The sequence below is a fragment of the Rhinolophus ferrumequinum genome, chromosome 24, assembly GCF_004115265.2.
Source record: "Rhinolophus ferrumequinum isolate MPI-CBG mRhiFer1 chromosome 24, mRhiFer1_v1.p, whole genome shotgun sequence".
In the NCBI taxonomy this organism is placed as follows: domain Eukaryota; kingdom Metazoa; phylum Chordata; class Mammalia; order Chiroptera; family Rhinolophidae; genus Rhinolophus; species Rhinolophus ferrumequinum.
This window is the reverse complement of record NC_046307.1, coordinates 15,111,406-15,127,906: the sequence shown is the minus strand read 5'-3', so window position 1 is coordinate 15,127,906 and position 16,501 is coordinate 15,111,406. Positions and strand designations below refer to the sequence as shown.

General features: G+C 36.4%; 1 protein-coding gene across 3 annotated transcripts in view; it reads right to left on the bottom strand.

Annotated features, from left to right (window-relative positions):
- Positions 1–16,501, bottom strand: part of ANKHD1 (ankyrin repeat and KH domain containing 1) — a 103,096-nt gene that overhangs the window by 1,899 nt on the left and 84,696 nt on the right. For 2 of the 3 annotated variants that reach the window (XM_033095844.1, XM_033095845.1), the window contains 13 exons: positions 16,257–16,399; positions 15,616–15,829; positions 13,654–13,829; positions 13,279–13,441; positions 11,328–11,423; positions 10,743–10,859; positions 10,284–10,458; positions 9,133–9,589; positions 8,512–8,658; positions 6,707–6,856; positions 4,963–6,575; positions 1,734–1,910; positions 424–624 (listed from right to left, as the gene is read on the bottom strand). In XM_033095844.1, coding sequence (XP_032951735.1) covers positions 424–624; positions 1,734–1,910; positions 4,963–6,575; positions 6,707–6,856; positions 8,512–8,658; positions 9,133–9,589; positions 10,284–10,458; positions 10,743–10,859; positions 11,328–11,423; positions 13,279–13,441; positions 13,654–13,829; positions 15,616–15,829; positions 16,257–16,399 — 3,829 coding nt within the window. Of the gene's footprint in view, positions 1–423; positions 676–1,733; positions 1,911–4,962; positions 6,576–6,706; positions 6,857–8,511; positions 8,659–9,132; positions 9,590–10,283; positions 10,459–10,742; positions 10,860–11,327; positions 11,424–13,278; positions 13,442–13,653; positions 13,830–15,615; positions 15,830–16,256; positions 16,400–16,501 lie in introns of all 3 variants that reach the window. The other variant, XM_033095843.1, reaches the window with a different exon arrangement.

Below are 16,501 nucleotides of genomic sequence, written 5' to 3'. Positions count from 1 at the left end.
CAGGGCACATTCATGACAACCTTTGCAAACCAAAAAAAAAACAAGTTCCTGGAAAACTGGGTGAAGTCCTCTGAATACCCCAAATACTCTACCTTGTTCTTTAAGAGCTCCCTAAAAGAACTCAACTGATTGTCCCATTCTACACTGAAAAGCTTAAGACGGAAAGGAATATGCTTTGAATCTTTTACTTCTAATCAACTCTATATTATTTTGAATGCATTATACATTATTATTATACATGTTACATGTAATCCAAACTAACATTCCAGAGTCTGAGACTGGATTGAATTCTTCAACAGTATAAACACCCCTACTGATGGTTAAATGTAGGAACTACATTGTTTTTATGGAACTAAGTTTTAATGGCAAAATCCCGCAACTTACTTGAGATACCCCTACAGAGAGAGGGCAAGAGAACTGTACCTGACATAGCATTGACACCAAATGACCAGATTCCACTGTGTCCAACAGGAGCGACAAAACTGGTCCCCACAGGGGCTTGTGCGACAGACCCTCCTTGCCGAATCCGGGCCAGTCTCTCTGTTCCGATTGGGGGAGGTATCTTCCGATCCTGACTGGCATTGCCTCCTTTTGGTTGGCCCAAGGTTGGTGGGGCAGAAGTGGCTGAAAGAGGTGAAGATGATCCCGAAGAAACAGATGGAATAGGAGAGTCACCTGGTGGCAAAATATTTCTCTATTGTTTTATTACATATAAAAACTAGTGATAAGAATATGAGAAACCTTGTTGGAAAGATCTATTCCACAACATAGGTTCTGTAAAGAAAAATTTTGTAATTTTATAAGATCATTCAAATGAGAATATATAAATTCTGTAAACATTATTTTATACTACTTCTGCCTATGACAAGTATAAACAAATAGTCTAAAACAGTTTTCAGATTGAATGGAATAAGATTAGAAGAAAAAAAGGTCCTATTTATTCTTACTCTAGTTCTAAATAATCCTCTCAAATCATATATTATCCCATTTAAAATTAACTTAAATGTGGCAATGTTGCACAGTACTTGGCATATTGTCTGCAAAATAGCTGCTGGCCCTTTATACCTATTAGTTGTTTTCTTTTTTCCCTCTTTACAGCCTTTTTTATCCAGAAGGAAGAAAGGTTAAATATTAGCAAAGTATCACAGAATTCAGTTCACGGCTTTGTTTCTTAATGGGACTATCGGGTAAGATGGGTAGTTTTCATTGTTAAAAGGGCCAGTACTCACTAACTACCTCGTGATGCTCATTAAAAAAAAAATCAAATCTTGTTCAAGTCCCGTTAGAACTTCATTTATTCTAAATACTGATATAATTAAGTCAGAACAGAGGAATACTTTTACTTATGAATGGCAATAATATGATTGCCTAAAATATAAAAATAAATGATCAGATATATACCAAACTGACCAGATACATAAATTCAACTTCTTTTCAGACTTAAGAAAGTATTTCACAATACTGCCCCCAAAAGGTCCTTTTACAAAACTACTTGTAGTACCTCTTCTTGATCCATGCCCCAGTGTAAACATGTCTGGCTTAGAAGAATAGGTTGACCCTCCTCAAGTTTTCTATCCTTCAAATGACTGACCATTTTTGACATGACTGCAATACAAACCTTGGGTACCTGCATACCATTTAGATTACTGAAGTTACAATATAATGTTTCCTGAAACAAATGGTTTAATAACTTATTCAAGACTCTTTGGGATGAGTTCCTCTAGGATCCCTACATGAGTTTGAGGCGCTTGTCCAAGGATGGGGAGAAAAATGTTGTCTGTTGAAACTAGGGGTCCCAACAGGAGCTGGCCCTTGCAGAAAAACACGTGTTCCTGGTATGCCGGAAAAACTTGTCAGAGGAGCAGAAGAGGAGGATGGGGAGCTGCCTGATGGGTCAATGGATGGTAACCCTGAAATAAAGCAGGTCCAAAACATCCAATTAGCCAAGGCTTTAAAATGGAAAGTCCAAGGTTCACTTAATTCCTTTTGAAAAAGAAGAAAGCATGCAGTTAATTTTGTAGATCACAGAAAAAAGAATCCATTTATGAGACACAATGTAGCCCAAACCCATTTTTTTCTTGCAGTCTAGAAGAGTATCGCCAAACAGCACTAGATATAGAAAAGTGAGTCCAATGTTTAAGAATGGTAGCCACCTGGCGTATGTTCTGGATAAATCTCAGCTTTCACTGGAGAGGACTTGACTGAGAGCATGTTGTAACTAAGTGGTACCCATCAATAATTTCTGCTTTCCCTTTCGTGGCAAATCTCAAAGTACAGCTGTGTTATCTACATAACTTTAGTCATTTCCTATGGGAGATTAATAACAAAAGCTACTAATGTTTACTTCCTAACAAGGAGGAAAAGCATACTATTAAACTAAATATATTTTCAGTACTCCATCCGATTAAAAAAAAAATCAATAGCTGCAAACTATATCAAAGTTTTTATCTAGTTTGCATAAGTCTAAATTTAGCAGTCTTCTCTCGAATTCCATTGCTTTCTCTGGAGAACTTATTTGGGAAAATAAACAAGGGTCTGGAAAAGGATTACAGGTGCTCATTTCAGGAAAACATAGTTAATATCAACATGGTCAAAACTTCAAAACATCTCCTAAGCAGGTCTTACTCATCTGTTTAAAGTATGCAATTCAAAGGCTTTTAGTATTTTCACAGGGTTGTGCAGCAATCACCACAATCAATTTTAGTACATTTTCGTCTACCCTAAAAGGAACTCTGTACCCGTCAGTCTCGGTTGTCTTTTATCCCATATCTCCACCTCTAAGCAACCACTAACATACTACTCTGTCTCTATAGATTGCCTATTCTGAAAATTTCATATAAATGGAATCATACAATATGTGGTCTTTTGTGACTGGCTTCTTTCACTTAGCATACTGTTTTCAAAGTTCACGTTGTAGCATAAATCAGTACCTCCTTTCTTTCTATTATATCTCATTATGTAGACATTGTATATTAATACATGATTATATATATTATAATGAAAATAATCTCTCATTACATAGACAACCACATTCATCAGTTGAGGGACATTAGGTTGTTTCCATGTTGGCCATCAGGAATAATGCTGCTATGAACATTTATGTACTAAAGATAGTTACAGTATTCCATTTGATAAAAAAAAAAAATCAACAGCTACAAACTATATCAGAGTTTTTATCTAGTTTGCATTCTACAATTTTTTTTGTGTGTAGACACATGTTTTCTCTTGGGTATACCAAGGAGTAGAATTACTGGATCATATGGTAACTCTGTTTAACTTTTTGAGGAACTGCCAAACTTTTTCCAAAGTGGCTGCACCATTTTAACTTTACACCAGCAGCAATTGAGGATTTCATTTTTTTCACATCCTTTCCCATCTTCTTAAGTATTACTATTTCTTACCTATAAACCAGGAGAGTAAACTATAGCCATGAAAGAAGGGCGTCAACAAAAGAAACCATACAAGTAGTTAAGAAATGAGGTCAAGCTTAATCAATCCTGGACCCCAGAAAGAAGGTCAAGGATTAATGCTTGCTTTTTAAATTATTATTCAATTAGCAATAAATAATTTTGATGTTATGGATCTGAACAGTTAAGGTCCCAAAACCTTGTTTTCTACCAAACTAGATGGATGATTTCCTCAACTTTTTTCTTTTTTCCAGACATTCCTCATTGGCACATCTTCTGGGATCCAGGATGTGGAGTACAAAGAACTCAAACACTAGAATGTGAGAGATCTGAAGTCCCACTCTGGCTAAGGTACTCTAAATTTACGTATTAGTTAGTGCCAGTCAAGTTAAGAATTAATGCTTTGTACCACAGCCTGAGCAGTGGCAATAAGCTCTTCTTTCACCCTGGGGCCTTTGAAAACCTCTATTAGTTTCCCCAAAATGAAAAATTAAAATAGATACCTATTTATAGAAAAGAAGAAAAAAATCCTAGAGAATATTTTGGACCATAGATGGTCTTACGTAAGCTTGTATTTCTATTAGAAAGATGATATAACCGCTATGTTTTCCTGAAAAGACAAGTAAATGGAAAAACACCAGAAATGAAACCTAAGGCTATACAGTTCCATGAACTCACAAATTTTAAACAACATAGATCAGTTTTTAATTAGCAAATAAGGAAGAATGGACTATGGGATAGTTTTTCAACTAGAAGAAAAATTCTAAGTGGCAATAGTTCTTACCCCCATTCTAGGTCAGCCACAATTTCTAATTTATTTTTCAGCATAGTGCAGATGGGACTGAAATTTGGCTCTTAGACTCTGAAAAATAGATTCTGGCTTCAAATATCTCCAAGCCAACAATGGCCTCATATCTTTCGATATATTTCTTAAAATGCTTCAGCAGCTAATTTCTGATTTTGAGGAAGGAACAGCTGACTCTAAGCTGGTCTTTTAAAAAGAAGAGCCCACAAATGACTGGATCTCTTCAAACAGTTCCATCTAATATAAATAATATAGGGTACTATTAAATAACATCATTTACTATTCGGTCTGAGCACCCAAGACTGAAAACAAGGAATGAAGATTATGAGCTGATGCCCAAACAGCTTTGTAACTCAAACTTTTAAAATCTGAGAAATGTAAACAATCACTATGATTTTAAAAACTGTAAATTTGGAGTCCTTGAAGCATCCTGTAAGTCCTTTTTTATTAATATCATCTTACACCAATTCTAAGAAAACAGACATACACAAGGTCCTTGCTATGAGGAAGAGAGATCATACAGAGAATATAAAGCAGCTCATTATATGTGAGTGCCTTACCTATAGCTACATTTTTGCCCACTCAATCAGCAATCATTAAAGGGTCTTTACTATTTGTGACACACTGTCATATCTTTAAGATTATGTAATATTATGTACAAAATAAACGCTTTATTACTATTATTACCTTGGAGGATTAGATTATGCTGTTGCAGCCCCAAACTGAGCTGCAGTAATAGTTATAACTTACCAACTGGACTAGTAGAAACTCGCTGGGAAGGGGGTCTGAAGCCGGGTGCCTTAGAGTTGTCAGGGTGCACGTTTTCCAAGTGTCCAAGGACAGAGTTGCCCAGGAACGCTGACTGAACAGTGAAAGAGGCATCTGTAGCAACGCGTGAGGACAGTGGACCATCTCCCCAACCCTGGTTAGCTGGCACCTGACTGCTATCAAAAAGACTACTGAAGTGATTGAAAAGTGTGGCTGGGCCAAAGGTAGGTGGCAAAGATTTATTTGCTGGGTTAATGTGCATCTGAGAACCATTCATCATGTTCATGGCTGAAGAAAGCTGCACTGCAGCTGGTGGGCCTTGAGGTGGCGTTAAAGGAACTGGATTTGTAACAAAAATAGACTGGGGATCCTGGTGTAGAGTTGCATTTGGTACCACTGAGTAAAAGGAACCTCTGGGCTGCATTCGATGAGAAACTCGAGGTGCTGGTACAGCTAATTGAGGTAAATTATTGGTATCCTGATTATCAGCAGCAACCAATCTCGGTGATGCCAAAGTCAATGGAGCAGGTTCTGAATTAGATGCAAAAGGCATTGACAGAGGACTTAAATCAGACACACTGGATGGCTGGGCCTCCTCCTGTGTGTTGTTGGAGGGAGGAGTGGGACTACTGGATGGGTGAGTTTCTGGAGCTCCCGGGGTGTTGCTGGCAGAGCTACTGCAGCCATTTGCAGTTGAAGATGGAGTACACAGGTTTGCCACGGGCTGGTCCTGTGTGGATCCTTTCTCTTTGGAGGGTGGCATGGCAGAGAAAGCCTCCATCTTTTGTGAAGAAAGCTGTGCTTGAGGAGTACTTGCAGGCAGAAATGTGGTGGGAACTTGCCCACTAGTGATAGGTGCAGAGGAGACCGAAGGCAGGGGACTACAAGTGCTTGTCACAGAAGAAATCACTGTTGCTGGAGGACTCGTCTTAGGCACACAGGCAAACAACTGCTTTCTGACTGATGAAGGAGTCCGGGTGTTAGTCACACACAGTTGCTGACTGGCTGCAACTACAGAAGAGACAGTGATAGGACAACTGGCAGGAGCTAGTCCGGCAGACTCTGAGGGTAAAACAGTTCCGTTCTGGTTAGGTAGACGACTTGTATTATTATGCTTTGGAGAGTTATTTGTGTTGCCAGGATTCACAGGTCTCACTGGGAATGGTCCCCAAGTGTTAGGAGAGGGTGTGAAGGTTCCTCCAAACTGGGCCATGGGTAAGCGAGGATGCCGAATCTGTTGCATAGTCTGAGCAGCCAGTAGGGCAAAATGAGGGTGGGGGTAAGCTAAGGGTAGAGACACTGGGAAAGAAGAACGTACATTTGCTGGAACGTTCTTATTAAGTTTATTAGTGGGCGGGAACGTAGATAATGTTGTCGCCTGTGAAGTTACAAGAGTTGGAGCACCCAAGGGAAATGCATTTTTACTGGAAGCTGCTGTGGTGCCTACTCCAGGTGAGAAGTTTGCATGGATGGATTTGGTGCTGGCAGGTGTTCTGATATGATTTTTAGGAATCAAGTCTTCCAGTTCCTTAGCAGGATCTTGAATAAGTGCATTGATAAGTTGAACTGCGTATCTTGTTGACTCTGTACCACCCCTGGGGAGAAAACAAACAAAAAACAAGATAAAAAACATAACAAAACAGGTAATTCTTGATTCTACCGTATCTAACAAAAGTATGTTTCTACTGAAATTTAATTTCCACACAGAACTAGCAAAATACATTACCTTATTGTGATCATTCTCTCGCCATTCTTATCTTTCTGTTTATCCACATCAATGTGGGCACCAGTAACATCTTGTATTGCAGTGATGTTGCATCCTCCTCTTCCCATTATCCTGGAAACCACTGAAGCTGGAACAGACAATTTCTTTGACCTGAAAAATGAAGACTATACATAAGCTTATGAAATCAAATGTCTTTATTAAAAAAGATGTCTCAGTAAGTATGTTCCTGGACATTTGTAGAATGATATATCTCAAATCTTACAAAGGAAATTATTAGAAGTTTTTATTTTAAAAACTAACTTCTTATATTCAATTTCGTAAAGGTAAAAATTACCCTGCCATTGAAAACAAAAATTATATTTAAATCACTCACGATTGAAGCATTCAAATTTGCCCAAAATGTCACAGGTCAACTCAACTGCAGTGACCATACATATTGACTCTTTCTAAATTAAAATAATGCATACCATATTGTTAAATTTCATACTGATAATACAGGCTAGCGTATCAATACCAATAATATATACTTAGCAATAAAAAAATAAAGCCTTAGATATGAGCTACATAAAAAGCAACTCCCAAGTGGAGCCTGGGGCTTCCACATGTATGTGAGGCGAGTTGAGACAGAGAGAAGACCCGAGGCTGACTTTGTGATCTGACAAGATGGCCCGACTGCCCCGCAGGATTATCAAAGAAACCCAATATTTGCTGGCAGACCCACATGAAAGCAAGACCCGTGATCTTCAGGTTTTCATTGGTGGGCCCTAGGAATGATTCCCCCTTTTAGGGAGGGACCTTCAAACTTGAACTGTTCCCTCCAGAAGAATACCCAACGGCAGCCCCTAATTTTGATTTCATAATCAAAATTTATCATCTTAATGTAGAAAAGTTGGGAAGAATATATTCAGATATTTTGAGAGCTAGAGCGTGGATTAGGCTAATGTCATGAATAATACTTAAACAGATCTGATCATCAAGTGTGCACCCCTTCAAGACTTGTTTTTTATTTGCATTTAATGGACACAAAGTATTAGAAACATTACAGAATAAAAGCCCAGATGTCTCAGTCCTTTGGTGATTAAATTGCACAGTAGCAAATCTAGATCTTATCTTGATTCCCTGTTGTAAAGCATACATAGGCAGAAGCTAGAAGTATCATCTGAATTGTGTAAAAAACATTTAAAAGCAGTGGCCCCTCTCTGCTTTTATTATTTCCCCCATCATGGTTTAAGTATAAAGCAGTGTGAATGAAGGTAGTTGTCAGGGTTAGCTGCAGGGATGTGGGATGTTTTTCTTTTTTTTTTTTTTTGAGGAAGAAGGTAGTTTTCATTTTATAAGTTTCTTCCCCCCTTTTTGTAGTGATCTAATTGCATTGGTTAAAAGCAGCTAACCAGTTCTTCAGAATACATTCTCTACGTTAAACTTTATTTAAACACTGTAAATAAGACAAGCATGACTGAACCAAAACAGAATCATTAACAAACATCACAGCCCTTACTAATAACATTCTGACTGTAGTCAAGTGTAGAATGTTCCCTTTAAGATCAAATTTGAAATCATTTTGTATGGTTTCTGTGAACGTCTATAAAGCTCATAACTTAATAAAGTATTTTTTGTTATTCTAAAGCCAACATTTGTCGTGTCATATAAAATACGCATGCAAAATTTACACATTGCTTCTAATTTTGCATTAGCCTACTCTGGATTTAGTAAGGCACTGCAGTTTAAAATAATTACCAAATTCAAACTATCTCGCAAGAGAAACTGTATGGTCTGTGAAAGTTAAAAAGACTAGTTCTACTTACCTTCGTACAACTTCTTTCCATCCTTCTTCTCTTTTCTGCCCCCTTTTAGGGCTAGTCAGGGTCAGCTTTATGTTTGGAGAGCTTAATGGCAATGACACTGACTTGTAGCTTGTTGATAAGGAATTAGGATTCACTTCGCCTTCAAGTCTGAAAAGATAGAAATATCAAGTCTAATAAGAGATCAGTTTTAACTTATAAACTCAAGAGATGATTCCTTTATAGACAAAGTTATGCTGAAATATTTGAATTAAAATTTGGCACATCAAATTATCAACAATTCAGAAAAGCAGAACTAGGCCAATGAGTCCATCATCTATTTTAGTATTAAAATGGATTCAGAAGCCAAAAGTTGTACTCTAATCAATAAAAATGACAGTTAAAATCAAGATATGTGAACATTTTCAACTTCAAAATTGAATCATAAAAATTTCTAATAACCTCATTTCATAGCTACCACATGATTGGGACGACACTGGTGAATTTCAGTTTTGAATATTGAAGACAATGTACTGTACTTCAACTGTTCAACACAACTTGTGCTTGAAGAATGTCCTTTAAATTGTTGCGCCAGGCATGAAAAAGGACAAGTGGATGTGGAGTTAACAAGTCAGAAACATTTACCGAGTTTGAGTTTTAGAAGTGGCGGGACTCGTTTTTTCATCTTGGGAATTGAGTAGCAGTGAGGGATATCTCCGATCACTAGACGAATTCACATCCATAGTGAAGTTTAACTCTTGGCTTTTACCACCACTGCTACTCTCACTGTTGCAATCTGTGCTGTCCAAGTTATCTGAATCACTATTCCCACCTGCACCACCACCTCTGGGTTCTCCATTTATTTTATTTTTATCTGCCTTTTGCTGTGCTAAGGATATATGTTGTTCTGGTAATATTAAAGGTGCAGTGGGAGGGGTCTCTTTTGTTTTGTTCTTCTTATTTTTCCGATTGGTGCTGGGGGTTGTCACCACGTTGGCCCTTTTTTTCCCAAACACATTGGTGAATGTTGCAGATGTTGCTGAGATTCCAATTGTGGTGGTGGTGGTTGCACTAGGAGGCTCTATGGGAACTTCTTGCTCCACTGAAATTATCAAAAAGGATAAAAATCACATTGTGAGCAAGAGATCTCAAAACACATTGTTATAGATATACCTAATATTTCATAATAATTCAGTCCCATAGGTCCTATTTTCCTTTTACAAGTATTCATTAGTAAATAAAGAAATCTCTACTGTTGATAGTTAGAACAAATATACTGTATCATATTGTGATGTCTAAATTGATATAAAATATTCACACTGTTACCATTCTCAAGATCTGAAATGCTAGTTTCATGAATTAACCAAAAATAACACTGTAGTTTGAATTTAGGAAAATTTTCAAGTAATATTTTAGAATTAGAATTCAAATATAACAAAATTATTTGCCTACTACAAGCACTGCCAGACTGTGTACACTAAACAACTCTGAGAGTAATGAACCCCAGCGCTGTATAGCTTCAAGCCTGAACTTTAGTTAAAAATTTATTGAGGAACTGGACCTCTCCTAGTTTCTGGGGGAGGAAACAGTAGGGAAGAACCTGGCAAATCTTTTACTATATCGCTTTTAGGACATAGACAGTATTTTACAGGGTGACTTAAATTACAACTGAACTTCAAATTATGTTTGTATCCCCCCTTCTGTTTGTCTGTATCACTTTACAATGTAAAAAGCACTCAAAATGAAGTTGCTAAACACAGGAGAATTTTCACTAATTTGGATGGGTCATTTCTCACCATCTTCATCATTCTCCTCCTCATCTTCATCCTCTGGTAGTTCCGAATTCTCCTTAGGTTTGTTTTCTTCATCTTCTTCCTGCTTCCTTTTCTGCTCCTCTTTTTTCTTTTTTCTCTTTTCTTTTCTTTTCTCTCTTTTGGCTGCAAGAGCTTGCTTTCTGCTCTCTTCTCTTGACTGCAAAATAAAGTATGTATATCATTTTACCAATAATGCAATAATTTAAAATAATGAATTAAATGAAATTTTTGTTTATGACATGAGGGGCTTTCCATGGATATCAGTCTCAAAATACATTTATAAAAGCAGCAAAAGGAAAAATAGATAAACTGGAATTCACTTTACAATGTAAAATATTTAGAAATATTTACTATAAGAGTTAATTGTTAATTTCAGATTAAAGTAATTGAATATTGAACTAGAATTAATTAGTGCTAATTAAAATAATTTTTCCCACTCACCTTTTCCAGATCAAGTTCCTTTAAAAGAATACTTGCATTCTTGTTTGCTTCTGCAGCCTGCTGGTCTTTGGCCTTCACAATTGTCTCAACACACTGATGACATTTTTTCAACAGTTCCTATAGTGGAAAATGGAATTATGTCAATAAAGGAACATATAACATAAACAGGCCAAATAAAACTTAAGCCGATGAGCACACCAAAGTCCAGGGCTTAAAGCTCAAATAAGTGAAAATTCATTAAATCAAATTAAACTGTCTTTTGAGTCTAGTTATGTATCAATCTTTTATTAAAATAAGGCACCATTTCCTAAAAAGTTTATGTGTTCTTAGAAAACTTTCTAAATCAGGTGAATGGTCTAATAATAAATTTTAGCTGCAGTCACCGTAATTATGGTGCATAATAGCAAGGGAATAATTTATCAAAAGTATTAAACCCATTCTCCATTTATAAATGGAGAAACTAAAGCACAGAAAGATCAGGTGATCAGTTTCATAGAGGAGAAAAAGAACAGGTTGTTAATTGCACATTTTGGCATATAATTCCACAAAGAACAAAAATGTGCTTTAATGGCATATTAAACCTACCTTATCTGTAATCGTTGCTATGTATCGCATGCATTCAATATCAGAAGGGAACTGATTGACTTCCTTCACCAAATATTGAACAACTTTTACATGACCCTGTAAGGAGTACAAGAAAAAACACAAAAAAAAATCCCTTGAAATTCTGCCCACATGCTTAAAAACTTAAGACTAAAAGGTATATAGTAATACTCCAGGTAGTTTACTAAATTTAAAATTATGGAAATAAGAACAGCGTTGAGTTTATAAACAGAAAAAGATACGTACAACATGCTCAAGAATATAGGTGGACCAAAAGATATTTCTCCTGAATTTAATCTGCCCATTTCCCACTGAAAGTAAAAAAAGTTTTTGTAGAAAAACAGTATCTCCTAGAATAAATTAATAAAATAAAAATTGGTGATGTGAAATGAACCTCAAATTAAAAGAGAAATTAGTCTTAAAACAAAGAGGATGTTCTAGATTTCAAAGCATTACTTTGGGTCTCACATTTATGAGTCCTATGACTTGTATCTAGGTAACACACTTTCTTTTTTTAAGGAGGGCGCAGCTCACAGTGGCCCAGGCAGGGATCAAACCGGCAACCTTGGTGTTATTAGCACCATGCTCTAACTGAGCTAACTGGCCACCCCAGGAAAACACTTTCTAAATGCCATTATCAGGGGCTAAATACGCTAATAAATTGAAGTACATCTATTATAACATAACCAAACTTGCATAGTTTCCTTTCCTACTAAGGTTCTAGAACAACCTCAAGAATTAGTCTGATGGTGAGAAAAATCAGGAAAGAGGTTGCCTCCAGGGCAGGGAATTAATTGAGAACAGGCAGGATGAAACTTTCTAGGATTATAAAAGTATTTTATATCTTTATGGGTATGGATACCTTATCAAAACTCATTAGACTAGGTACCTTAGATTTGTGCATTTCACTATATGTGAACTACAGCTCAATTAAAAGGAAAGAAAAAAAATTGGGAAAAAAAAATTAAGTCCAGAAAATGTTTTAAAATTTTCTTCTAAGACGCGTAACTTACACTGCTCTCATTCAATAGCTATTTAATTACCACCTAATATGTGTCAGACATTGTGCTAATAAACAACTGGGTATAAACAGTGGTGAAAAAGACAGCATGAATCGTGGTCTTCATGGATTTTCCAGCCTAGTTGAGGACACAGGCATTAAAAAAGTAAACATGTTTGAATGTATAATTATAAATTGAGATAAGGAAAATAATAATGTACCAGAAAAGTGAAGAAGGACCTTTTCAGATTGGGTGTTAGAGAAGGACTCTCTGAGAAGTGACATTTAAAATGGGAGCTAAAGGATGAACAGAAGTAAGCCAGGTGAAGAGCAAGGGAAAGAACATTTCAGGAGGAAAAAAACAGTGAGTAAAAGCCTTGAGGCAGTTAAAATTTTAGTGCATTGTAGGTCAGTGGCTGAAGTGTACTGAACAAAGGGGAAGGGTAGCATAAATGATTGGTCTGGAGAGGCTGGCAAGAGCTGTATCATGAAAGGCTTTGTAAGCCATATTAAGTAGTTTATAGCTTATCATAATTGCATTGGGAAGGCTTTTTAAAATATAGCAGACAAGTGAGCCTTAAACTATATAGGAGGTATAATAAGATTTTATGAAAGCGTCCACTCATTTTTGTTCCTCCTTAGGTAAAGAAGACATCCATCTGCATATAATATCTGCCCTTAAATCACATGTTTTATGTACAACAACATAACGAAACTAGTCACCATACCAAGTGATTTAATAATAAAGTTGCTCATCGTCAGTGAACTACCATCTCGCTCTTAGATCTGGCCACAAAGAGAGTGGAAAGATAGCACTGATTCGTGTATAGAAATAGAGTCAATTGTCCAAGACCAACTTATCTTTCTCCCATGGTTTCAACTTAGAATTGATTTAAAATTATTCAATTTTATTCCCCGACCCCGTCAAATTACCTTGCGAAATGCTGACATAAGAGGTGTGATTTTCCGGTTATCTGCTGCGTCCACATCAGCACCAGCTTGCACGAGCAACTGTACCACATCAAAATGACCACCATTGGATGCCAACCAAAGTGGTGTGTTTCCCTTCTTGTTATGAACATCAATATGGGCTCCCCTATAAAATCAAAGAATGTTAATATAGTTTGTCTCCTCTGAGAAGAGGCAGACTTTGTCTCTTTTCTCGATTTGTCTTTTATCTTTTATAAAATATGCAAATCCTATGTTCTTTAAAATGTCAGTAAAATAGAATGATTTTATTAACTTTAAAGGCTCTGAAAAGTGGAAGGGATTACAGAAGTTCTATCTACAAATATAAAATGTACCCACCTACTAATCAGGAGCTCACAAAATTTGTAGTGACCTTTGTCTGCGGCTATTGTTAAAGCGGTATCTCTTGAAGAAGGCACAGGGGGGGCATTGACATCTGCTCCTTTATCAAGGAGAACTCTTCCCACCTCTGCATATCCTCCAGAAGCAGCTTCCATCAAGGGGGTAAGACCAGTCTGTTTAAACCAAAAAAATTATTCAAGTACATTAATATAATTTCTTTAAAAGACAAAACAATTGACTTGTGTTTTCTATTTCTGATTTTTTTTCATAAAAGAGCTAAGCAATATTCATAGTCTTGAATTCCACTAAACAGAAAGTGAAAATTGTTATATTCAATTACACAAGCTAGAATGAATTAACTTACACTACCCCATGCTAAAATGAAAAAAAAAATTTGTAACTTCTATGCTGTTATAAATTACATGATACAAAAACTTCTCTGCACAATGAAAGAGACATTTAACATGAATAAAAAATTAAATAAGGCAAAATGTTGAATATGCTTTTTCTGAGAATGCAGCTTGCTAAAAAATAACTCAGGGTAAATTCCTTCAATCCTATTCAAATTTGGGTAAAATAGATTAAAATATCACTTCACAAATTTTATGCATATTTGTCTTTTGCTCATTACTCTCTGACATTTTTGCCAAAAGACATTTTCTACCGATATCATTTCCAAAATAACACGGATTTCTCCAGCGCTTCTAATAGACAAGTGAGTCACACTTACAATACAAAAAGATAAACTGGATAGCAGGAAAGACTCATTTCTCTTTGTGTGATGAAAATTCTGAGGGAAAATTATACTTCCTCATTGCTAGGGTTAAAAAAAAATGTAACCGTTGCATTACATTTTAAGAACTATAACTAATGAAGTTCAGGGAGAAAATGTGAGATTTTCACTTAAACCCTTCCAATTTAAAATAACTACTAGATTGGCCATTGTCTGATCATTAAGAATTCTATATAAGCTACATTTTCCCGTGTTCTAAAGTACGTAATAGTTCTAAGTAAAGAAATTCAAAACACTGACATACTAACGCCTACTTTCTAAATGCCAAATAGTCATGAAATTGTCAGAATCTGTCATGGTCAGATCCGATTTTAGCTGTCTTCAATTTATAACCTATTTAGTAATTTTTTGATTGGGGTTTTTTACCACCGGTAAGCACATGCCTCATTACAGGAGTTCTTTTAAAAATCTACCTTAAAGGACTCTACAAAATAACCTTACTATAAAAATGTCTTACTATAAAATCATCTTACTACATTCAAAAGTTGTAAACTGGAGGATTAAGAGTGCCACTCGGGGGGGCGTTTGGCTCAGTTGGTTAGAGCGCGAGCTCTCAAAAACAAGGTTGCCGGTCCTGTAACTAAAGATTGAAAACGGCGATTGGACTTGGAGCTGAGCTGCGCCCTCACAACTAGATTGAAGGACAATGACTTGGAGCTCATGGGCCCTGGAGAAACACACTATTCCCCAATGTTCCCCAATAAAATTAAAAAAAAAAAAAAAGTGCCAATCAATGCAGGCAGCACTCAGTTGCTCAGTTGATTAGAGCACGCTGCTCTTAACAAGGTGGCCGGTTCCGGTTCAATCCCCATATGGGCCACTGTGAGCTGCGCCCTACACAACTAGATTGAAACAACTACTTGACTTGGAGCTGATGGGTCCTGGAAAAACATACTTAAATAAAAGTTAAGAAACAAAAAGGGTGCCACTCAATACTGAGACTGGAAAAAGTACTGATTCTGTTTCTTCACTGTCCTTAATAAAAGTCATGAATGGTGATAATGTGTCACTGACCACTGTGTAGCCCCATTCCCCAATCTTGTATTGGGGCATCACTTTTAACTTATGACAATTTAAAACAGCACATTCAATTTGAGTTGAAATGCCATACTTTTTCTGCCAGAACAAATATATCTGAAGAAGCTGATAAGTTGTAAAATGCTTACCTTTGCCCTATGTTCAACATTGGCTTTTCGGTCCAGAAGCAAACTCACTACTTCTGCTCGGCCTTGAAAACAGGCCAAGGTGAGAGCCGTGTTCCGATTGGTCTCTATTTGGGCATTAATGTCTGAACCCATATCAAGCAGCAATTTCACTGCAGGAACATGTCCATTCATTGCAGCCAACATCAGGGGAGAAATACCTAATTTACTCCCAGTCCTAAGGAGGGAAATGTACTTAGAAAATTAAAATAATATGTTGTCTATTGTTTTTTAAAAAGCACAGAATATAAAAGATGAAAATGTTTCAGTAAAAAGAAAGGTTTCTAACATCAATGAATGATTTTATTTGTTTAGACTACTAAGAATAGGAAAATCTCACAATTTAAAACATAATCCCTATTTAGAGGTTATAAATTTCCAACTATACATAACAAAGTTCTTTCTGAATGAGGCCTCTTTCAAAATAGCCACCTCAGCTGATTATTTAATCACAGCTTAAATAAGCACATTATAGGAAAAATTGTTGGCCTTGCAACTTTAGTACTATCTTAATTAAAAATGGTATCTGTCCACATGTTTAGAGGAAGATACTTATTCTAAGTAGTAAGTATTCATGAGTAATAACATGAACAGGTGATAAGTACCTTGAATTAATTTCTGCCCCAGCATTAAGCAGAATCTTAATGATATTAACATATCCTCCAGATGCAGCTAGACTCAGTGGTGTATAATCAGACACATTCCTATGCTCTTTATTTGCACCTCGAGCCAGCAGCAAGTCTACCACCTACAAAATAAAATATGAACAGAGAAATCCAGTTTACACTAAGGGTTCAACTTATAATGAAGGAAGCACAAAGAAATGGGACCTATAACTTCCTGTCTAAAT